The sequence below is a fragment of the Tamandua tetradactyla genome, chromosome 1, assembly GCF_023851605.1.
Source record: "Tamandua tetradactyla isolate mTamTet1 chromosome 1, mTamTet1.pri, whole genome shotgun sequence".
NCBI classification, from domain to species: domain Eukaryota; kingdom Metazoa; phylum Chordata; class Mammalia; order Pilosa; family Myrmecophagidae; genus Tamandua; species Tamandua tetradactyla.
The window spans coordinates 21,825,143-21,835,702 of NC_135327.1; the positions used below are offsets into that span (position 1 = coordinate 21,825,143).

Genomic DNA, 10,560 nt, shown 5'->3' on the forward strand with positions numbered 1-10,560 from the left:
TACAGCGTTGGCTGTATAGTAGGTGCTACTGATTAACAGGGACATTCTACCAGCAGGAGGGTAAAGCCAGATATTTTTTAAGTGATTATTTCTTATAATTACATATTATTTCCCCATTGCTTGATTGATCAAATAATTGATTCATTAATTCAAATTTATGTCACAAAATAAACACCAACTGGCTCTGTTTTGCCTTTGATACTGGGAATGAAGGCACACCTTACCACACCTTAGGGTAGGTGCTCCTGGAAAATCTCTCACACTTATGCAGAGTGCCCAGCTGAAATATGTAATCCTTGTCATTCTCTTGCATGGCTGACTTCAGATACGTCCCATCCATTTCAGTTCACTGTCCACAGCCCTGGCCTATTTCCAAAGCCAATAAAGCCAGGGTACTGCCCTGATGTAATGATCTCTCTTCTGAACCCTGCAACACAATCGTCCATTCTCTTGGGATATGTCAGTCATGAAGCCCTATTTAGTGACCATTACCATCCTTCTGATTCTGGTTCATAAGACTCCAGGTAACTCAGGCTTCTCTCAAAGGTTCTGGGGTCCCGCATGTGATATTGACACATTGGTGTCCTCTGGGGTGCTTCTACTCACAAATACTAGGCAACATCTGAAGCTTTTTCTGTTTTCAACAGGTTGTGGATGATACCTTCAGGGTTCATCTCATGTCAAGATCTCCCTTGGTTCTTCTCTGCCAAGACAAATTTGATAGGTTGTTGGTTATAGTGGAGGTGTGAACATGAAACATTTTAGATAGTTCTATCACTGGGATGGGAGTTTTTTCATAAGTTAGATGTGAGAAATTGAGTCCAAGTTGGGGAGCTGTAGGAGGATTCAAAGGTTGGTTTGGAGGTTGGAGAGTGAGTTGTGGGGTGGAGCATGTAGGACCTTAGAAATAGACTGATAGTTGGGAAATGAGTGGTGATAAGCCGGGTGTAAGCCATTCTATTTGTAGTATTGGGCTGGCTGAATGTTTTGGAGTAGTCGGGAGAGTATTTTTGTTGAATGGAACTGGATGTGGAATTGAGTGGAACTGGGGGTTGTGGTCGAATTGGATTTGTAATTGGGCTGCACTTGGATTGTTGCCGTGAATTGGGGTTGGATGGCTTGGCTAGTATGTTTGTGTCATGTTTTTTAGAATTCAACCTCAGATGATTATGGTCAAGTCTATCTTCGGCCGAAATCGAAGGGATGGGAGTTGGAATTGGGTGTTTGGTTCAAGAAGGTGTTTTATTCAAGTAAGGCACATATAGGATTTATTTGAACTTGAGTTGGCTTAGGTAAGCTTGAGTGAGACAGTTAAATCCATCATTGCAGGGCTGTGGTTATTAGAATGGGGACATTGGATGAACATGAATACTTGATGAAAAATATTTAATATTATTTTCAATAAAAAAACTTTGAGTGTGATTTTCAGGGGCACTGAAGAGCAATAGCTGTCACTATAGGCAGTAAGGATAAATGAAAACAGAAAGATGGAATTCCTCAAGTGCATCTCTCAAACCTTGGCATTTACAGAGAGACACGGAGCAGTATCAACTCAGCCCCATAGAGAATTAAGATTGTTTTTCCTTTCTTGGGAGTGAGTTCAGAGTCACCTTGTCAGCATCTCCCCTTTCTCTGTCTTTTACCTTTCCTTTCTCCTTCCCTACTTTCCTATTTCTCACCCTTTCTCATCACCTCTACTTAAGGGAGATTTGTTCCCATGCTCAGTAAAGCATGCAGGTGGTTTTGCAAAAAAAAAAAAGAGTTAAAAAAAGACAGAAGGCAGAACTTTATGCTTCGGGAAGTTGTACATAGTGCTGCTTCCTTATTAATCATTTAATACTTTCCCCTGGCATAACTGATGGTCAGGAACTGTTCTGGATAACCTCTTTCACAAAGTATTTTGTCTTTTCATCACCTCAGCCATATACATATGAAATTGAACGGTTTAAAAGTTGAGGCTCTGTCTTTTAAATCCCAAAATTAATGAGCAAACTTGGAGAATTGAAGTTAAGAACACAGGTTATTAGGAGATAGAAATAGGGTAGAGATTGGGCAATTGTTGCAGAAAGAATACAGATCGTGCAACAGGACTGACTGTAAAAATTCAGAAATGGATAGCATAATGCTGCCTGATGGTAGCACAACAATATAAGTACTGAATGAAGCTGAATGTGAGTATGATAGAGGGAGAAGGGCTGGGGGCAGGTATGAAATCAGAAGGAAAGAGAGAGGATAGAGACTGAGATGGTATAATTTAGGAATGCCTAGAGTGGACAATGACGGTGATTAAATGTACAAATAAAAAAGCGTTTTTGCTTGAGGGAGAAGAAATGAATGTCAATTGCAGGGTGTTGGAAATAAATGGTATATGGGAAAAAGTACAATCAATGCAAGCTGGGGTTTATAGTCAACAGTAATATTGTGATATGCTTCCAGTGAACGTAACAAAGGCATTATGCCAAAACTAAATGTCAACAGGCGGGGGGCATGGGGAAGGGATATGGATTCTTCGTAGAAGAAAGGGAAATGTCTCCAGAGAGATTTATGGTGGCGAAGGCATACCTATACACTTAGGTTGGAATGGATGATGTGTGAACAAAACTTGAAAAATGAACAGAGAGAAATAAGTACTAGGGAAAATACGGAGGAAGACATGTACCTATTCATTGTCGGTAGGGAAACTGAGAGGTGTAGCGCTTGAAAGGCTGGGTGGTGGTTCCACTGGAGGCTATGGGTGGGATTGTCATATGATCCAACCCTGTTGCTCAGTGTATACCTGGAGGAGCTGAGTGTGGGGACACAAATGGACATTTGCACACTGGTGTCTTTGGAGGCAGTGTTTGCAATTCACAATGGATGGAGGTGACCTAAGGGTTCAATGACTGAGGGAAGGAAAGGGAAGTGTGGTGTGTACATACAATGGACTTTGTGAGGCATACAACTAGGTGAATGAAGCTTAAGGACTGTATGTTGAATTAAATGTCAGAAACAAAAAGATAAATATTATCATACCTAACTCCTATGGACAAACTATAATATAAAAACATGGTGAACTGAAGTAAGGAGAATGGGTTATCAGGTTGGGGCCTATTGTAAAGGGTCCTAGATTGTAAGCTCCTATAGCAGTCACATATATTCACAAGCTGTAACTATTATTTCTAAATTCTGAGATACTGAGCTCTTTGTATATAACCTGGTCATTCCCAGAAACTTCGGGTATTCATGTGGCACCTGAGACACAGAGTTAGAGCTCTGAAGCTATGGGGTAAGCATTATCCCATATAGGAACTGTTAAAAAAAAAAGTTGGAAAAGGAATCAGACTTTGACTAGAGATATGAATGAAGCTGATCTGGATAGGACTAAGGTAAATCAACAATACAGGGTAAAGGATGATATCATCCATATTTTACAATTTCTGTGTGAGACTAAAGATTTGGTGCAAAATTTCTATTTTGGGTAGTGCATGAACTAATTTAACTTGTACGATCAGTTTAGTTGAACACCGTAATTACATGGAATCTTCAGTAGGGTGTGAGATCTTGTTGGTTTGTCCAGTTTAGTGTGATGTCCCGATATAGCCCAGAGTGATTTGGGCAGTGAATAAAGAAGTATTTACAAAGTCCCCTTGGGTGACTGGGTAGGAAGAAGGAAATATTCAACTTCCCCACTTAAAGAATTTCTGATATTCTCGCAAGCAGTGGAGACAACCAAATCAATAGGCTGAGCCCTCGATCTTGGGGTTTGCCCTTATGAAAATTATTCCTGCCAAAGATAGGCTAAGTCTACTTAAAATTAGGCTTGAGAGTCACCTTCAGAGAACCTCTTTTGTTGCTCTGATATGGCCTCTCTCTCTAAACTGACATGGCAAGTGAACTCACAGCCCTCCCTCCAATGTGGGACATGACTCCCAGGTATGTAAATCACCCTGACAACATGGGTCAGAAATACTGGGATGAGCTGGGACCCAGCATCAAGGGATTGAGAAAAACTTCTTGACTAAAAAGGAGAAGAGAGAAATGAGAAAAAACAAAATGTCAGTGGCTGAGAGATTTCAAACAGAGTTGAAAGGTTATCCCGGAGGTTATTCTTATACATTATATAGATGTCCCCTTTTTAGTTTATGGTGTACTAGAGTGGCTAGAGAGGAGTATCTGAAGCTGTTGAGCTGTGTCCCAGTAGCTTTGCTTCTTGGAGATGATTGTATAATGATAACGCTTTTACAGTGTGACTGTGAGATTGTGAAAATCTTGTGTCTGGTGCTCCTTTTATCCAGGGTATGGACAGATGAGTAAAAAATATGGATAAAAAATAAGCAAATAATAGGGGGGACAAAGGTTAAAATATATTGGGTAGATGGAAATATTAGTGGTCAATGAGAGGGAGGGGCAAGGGGTATGGTTTGTATACGCTCTTTCTTTTTTCTTTCTTTTTCTGGAGTGATGAAAATGTTCTAAAAAACGATCATGTTGATGAATACACAACCATGTGATGATATTGCAAGCCACTGATTGTGCACCATGTATGGAATGTTTGTATGTTAATGATGTTTGTATTTTTGTATGTTAAGATTTATCAATAAAACATTTAAAAGCATCTCTCTGTCCCTGGTGTTAAGCCTACTGCTTTCACAGAGTAGGTTTTAGTAAATAGTTACTGAATTAATGAATCCATATATAATTTATGGAAGATAAGTGCATAAAGGCAGAAAGAACCTTTGTAGTTGGGGTTAAGGTGACTACGCTTTGGGTGCACAGGTTGCAGAGAAGTATGTATTGCATGCATTTTGGCTCTGAATGGAGATGTTAGAGAGAATCAAGAACATATATTTTTTTATTAATGATCTTTTAAAATGTAGTTTTATTGAGATAGATTCACACACCATGCAAATACATACAATCATTGGCTTGCAGTATCCGCACATAGCTGAGCATACAACCTCATGATCAATTTTAGAATATTTTTATTACTCCAGAGAAGAAATAAAAAGAAAACCCATACCCCTTACCCCCCTATTATTGACCCATAGTGTAGTATATTTGTTGCTGTTGATGCAAGAGTTTTAAAATATTACTGTTAATCATAGTCCATAGCTTGCAATAGGTACGTTTTCCCCATACACCCTTCTATTATTAATCCCCTGTGATTGTGTCACACAGTTGTTCTAGTTCATGAGAGAACTTTTTGTATATTTGTGCAGTTAATCATGGACATTGTCTACAACAAGATTCACTGTTATTCATCCCCGTGTTTTAACCCCCACCTGTCCTTCTGGTGACACACGTAACTCTAGTCTTCCCCTTTCCGCCACACTCACACACCATCCAGCACTGTTTATTCTCACAATAACATGCTACTGTTACCTCTGTCTCTTTCCATACATTCAAGTTCAAGTTACTTAAATATTCTGCACACAATGATTAACAATCTTTTAGTTTTCTCTTCGAACATATTCAGTGTGGGGAAATGAGCTGGGCAATGTCTACAGGCGTATGTGAGAAAGTCGGTCAGGAATGCAGCTCTCATGTCAGGTGGGAGCCCACCAGTACTTTCTGGGGAATGCTTGGAAAGCTCCCTTTCTTCTTAGACCTACAGAATCAGATTCTCTAGAGATTGAGACTTGGTGTGAATTTACTTAAAAATCCCTCAGGTTATTATTTAAAGTACGAGAAATAGTTATTAACATCCTCTTTTCACAAACACATTTGAGATTTTCTGATCTGGTGCAGAACAACCTCATTCCCATTTCTCAGATGGGGAGACTAGGTCCGGTGAGTTAAAACATAACTTCATTGAAGGGGTCAGAGGCAATGCTGGGATTCAATAGCAGATCTCCTTTGCCTTTAATTTGAAAACGGAAGAATCGTTGAAGGTAACAATTTGTGGTGTTACACGTTGTGGCGATGATGGGCAAAACAGGGGCAGAGCAAATGCAGGGATGAGAAGCTGTGATTGTCCTTGACAAACCTGTGTTTCCTTTTGGTTTTTGGAGCCCCACAAGCAGCATTCTCTCGGGGCTGCCATGGCCCATTCTCTATGTGGGAAGAGTGAGGAAAAGGCAGCCTGCCTGATCTTCGTTCTTGGTATCTCTGTTCTTACCCACCTCTCTGGTAACTGCAGAGAGGAGGTCTTGGGTGCCCTAACTTCCATCAGAGTTTTTAGGAGTGGGCATGTCCTCCAGGTCAGGTGTTAGCCTGGAGAGTATGGTGAAGCTCTGGGGGTACCTCTTGAAGAGCTTTTCCTTCTCCCTGCAAGCAGGATAGCACCAGTAGAAGAGACAGCAATTTCCTTGAGGACCATGGTACCATCATCCCGGAGCATGGATGATTTGCTCTGTTGATCAGTTGGCTGGCTGATGTAGCAGCAATTCAGTGCCCCCTCTGGGTTTCTGTGGCGGTTTATAATACACCCAAATGCTATGAGATGCCTGCCACTGAGACATTTGCTTTTCTTCTTTTCTTCCCCTCTCATCCTCCCACCTCATCTAAGCTTGGAACATTTTATTTCTCTGATAAAAAAAAATTAACAAAGTGTTCCTTTTGTTCCATGCAGGAAATAACATCAAAGTTTGCTTTTGTCTCGTTTTTATTAATGTGGGCATTGGAGACCTCTGAATCCTTAGCACTGAATGCATGAGCTGGCATGGGGTGTGTGCTGATAAATGGGTGCAGAATGAGGGGATGGCTGAATAGCTGAAAAGGTCTCTAAATGCCAGACTGCAGGGTTTTTTTTTTTTGTATGCTGTATGGCAGAGTCACATTTCATTATTTTTCCATGTGAGTATCCCATTATTGCAGCACCATTTGTTAAATTTTTGATTATTTGGTTTTTATTTATTTGTGTACTTTGTTTGTTTGTTTGTTTTTTGGGAAGTGCATGGACTGGGAATCGAACCCAGGTTTCCCGCGTGGCAAGCAAGAATTCTACCATTGAACTACTCTTGCACCCACCACATCACAGGTTTTGAACTATGTGTTGAAAGCTGTATAAGGCCCTGTGCCTGCAGACATCATGCAGGAAGATGACACCCTTTCCTATAATTCTTACAATATAGAGAAGCAATATGATACAGAGAGGAAAGAGCATGAGCTTGGTATCATGTAGACCCAAAATTGAATCCTGGGTTGGTCAAGTACAAGTTATGGGAACATGGACAGACAGAGTTTCTCTTCGAACCCCTCAGTGTCTTCATCTTAAGAATGGAGAAAATGGCAGATTTTTAATGAAAGTTCAGTAGAATATTGTTTATAAAATGCCTGGCACATAGTAGATGCTAAAAAGCAGCATAGCAATTGTTAGTATTATTTTCTTTCTAATGGCTCCTCTATATTTTGGAAGATCCAATGATTAATAAATACTATCAATGACTAATATTTACAGAACATTGACTATCAGGAACTTTGTCGTTGGGGATTTTCAGGCAAAGAGGCTGTATACATGTGCACACGCCTGGATGACTGATACACAGCTATTGATATTAACAGATGGGCTTTAGCGGTATGTGGGAAGTGTGTGGTAGCGGTTTGTACAATGAGCACATGTGAATACATTCTATTTGTATGTGAATGTAGACCTGTGGAAAAAATGAGTTGCGCATATATGCCCATGTGTGTGCCAGTGTGTAACACATACATGCATAATATCTGTTTTTGTGGGGTCACTATGCAGAGGCACATGTATGGTACATGTGTGCTCCCACGTTTCAAAGCACAAAATCATGCACACACATGGGCTCGAATATGAGTGGGTCCTGTCTTAGAGTCGATTCTGGCTGTTTTTGGTGAGCTGTGTTTGAGGAGCTTGCATCTCTGTAGACACTTAGGAATATGCCCAATATGTACTCACAGTGGCAGCTCTGGACCCTCAAGAAAAGACTTTCATACCAATAACGACACCTGATATTCAATTACTTCTTGTTATGTGCCAGACATTGTTCTGAACATACCATATATGCTCATTTAATCATTACAAAAACCTAAGAAGCTACTTTGTTATTTTGCCCGTTGTGAAGATGAGGCAATGGAGGGTCAGAGAACTTGCTTAAGAATGGAGCGCTAGTAAATGACAGAACCAAGACCTGAATCCAGGTGTATGACTGCAGATCCTGTGCTCTTAATAGTTTTACTAGGGCTTATTCTCTTTAAATCATGCTTCCCGACTCCTACTGCTGCATAGAAACTAACCACAGCTTTGTCTTTCCCAGGTGGCCTGTTCAGATTAAACTATTTCAAGCACCATGAGTACTGGGATCCATGCCAACTTTACAAAGGCACATGTAGAAATATCTGTGAAAAATATGAAATTCAATACTTTGTCTGCAGAGATGATCAGAAGTGTTGCCTGAAATTTCTTTGAATTTAGTCAAGTCCAAACATACGAAGGAGGATTATAGCTCCAATTCCAATTTTTCAGACAGAAGTACTTTAAGCTACTCTGCAATTTGAAGATCACCAATCTTGCTTCCTCCTGGAATAATTTCTTCCCCACCTTGGAATCCTCTCTCCATAAAAATGCATTACTTCTCATGTGTGTGTCTTTATTTTACAGGGGAAGGTTAGGGTGGGGGACGGGGCGTGCCATGGAATATAAAAAGCAAATGGAATACTGGGGAAGCTCAGTAGATGTAGAGGGTGCCAAGGAAGGGAAGAGATTGACTTCCTGCTCTGTTGTGGCAAGCAACAAAATAAAGGGGGCTGGGATTAATCATGGAGACTTTAAAGAGAAGTTGACAACTGGATTGAGCTGAATGATCCAATGAACATGAAAGGGAGGTCGCTGAGTCCTCTGAATTAAAATGGAAGGATTGGGACAGGGACAACAGATGCCGTTGCTATCCAGAGGATTACCCTGGTCTGTTTGGAGAGGAGTAAGTTCTCAGGAAGGACCCGAATCACACGGATGGGTGGGTGGAATTTAGTGTAGGGAAATGTGAAACAAATTAGCACAAAACTTTCTAAGCAGTCAAGTTGTTGGAAAGTAGAACGTACAGCTTTGAGGTTGGAGGCCGTTTATAGGATGTGGGACAGAGGTGATGGGGGTTATGGTGTTAGCGATATTGCACAAAAGCTGGACACTATACTTTTATGGTCCTTTCATTCCTGAGACTCTGGGAGTATTGATCACCTACTCCAAACTTTGTCACAGCTAGTATTTGAAATGCTATGGAATTTTCATCGTGTTTTGCATACCTGCTGCCACAACTAACGTTGAATCTATTCTCCTCTTTGGATCCAGACTTCTAGAACTAGAAGGGTTTTACGGAGTCTCTCCAGGTTACAGATTGCCAATCTTACCTCAACTAAAGTAAATCTGTTTTTGTGCTTATCATTTTACTAAATGGCCCATTTTATACTTTGCTTTTAGTAGTGCTTCCCAGCATTTCTCAGTGCCTCTTTGAAACCTTTGCTTGCCTCGACTTCTGGTTGCCGACTGTTCTTTCTTAGTCATTTTTGGAGTCTATTCTGCCATAGATACTTTACCTGGACTGTTCTTTATTAGAGAAATGACTCAGACAATGTATCAAAGGCAATGCACTAAATGATCAATTTATATGGTTGGATTTTAATTTCATGAGTCTTAGGAACCTGGTGGGAAATTTAAATGATTTTTTTTATCTTAGAGATTCACAAATACTCAGACATGTTTGTCAGACATGGGGATAGTGGATTGACAGCCGCTAGGTTTTCCAGGAGGTACATAGAAATTTTCTGGCATAAGTAGCATGATAAAGAAACAGATTTTTAAAATTTTAAAATTTTTATTTTATTTTTTTACATGAGCAGGCACTGGGAAACGAACCAGGGTCTCCGGGATGGCAGGTGAGAATTCTGCCACTAAGCCACTATTGCCCACCCAAGAAACAAATTTTAATATTTGAAAGAAAGTGCTGGCATATTGCTCAGCTTAGTAGTTGAAATATAATATTTCTAGCCCTTCCACTTTAGAGTATTTGGAGAGGGAAAGTGGTTATGTAATTCCAGATTAAAAACACAGATTCCCATTTCCCTGATTTCCACAACACATATCTTAGAGAAAGAAACAAAAATGGAGTCAGAAGGACTTACCCTCTATTTCCTTCATTAAGCAGCTATGTGATCTCAGGCAAATTCTGTAATTATATATTCAACCCTGACTTCATCTCTTGAAGTCCAGATTCACATATTGAATTTCATGATTTGTTACGTTCTTTTGGATTTCTCAGTAATCTCCAATTCAAAATGTGCAAAACTGAACTCCAAATCTCTTCATCTAGTCTTTCCTTCGTCTCACCTTCCTCAGTAACTGGTATCTACAATTTATCCCGTTGCTCAACTCAGAAACTTGGTAGTCATTCTTGATGTCCCCAATTCATTTCATGTCACCATGAACAAACCATTAAGATGTGTTATTTGTTTCAACTTTCAAATTGATCTCATTTAAGAACACCTGCCCAATCAAAAGTAGAGGATTCACTATTCTTAAAGTAAAAAATCTCCACTAATTAAGAAACCCCTAGTGATTTATTCCTTGAAGATACATTTTGACTCTATCATGGATCGTCAATGTTATATTCCGTTCATTTT

At 40.0% G+C, this 10,560-nt stretch overlaps 1 protein-coding gene across 1 annotated transcript; it reads left to right on the forward strand.

The window, feature by feature from the left end:
• Positions 1-457: 457 nt before the first annotated feature.
• On the forward strand, positions 458-8,442 carry DEFB116 (defensin beta 116). Its single transcript, XM_077160056.1, is given in 3 exon segments — positions 458-524; positions 8,202-8,342; positions 8,345-8,442. Coding segments are annotated over 3 exon segments (306 nt in total).
• Positions 8,443-10,560: the final 2,118 nt, after the last annotated feature.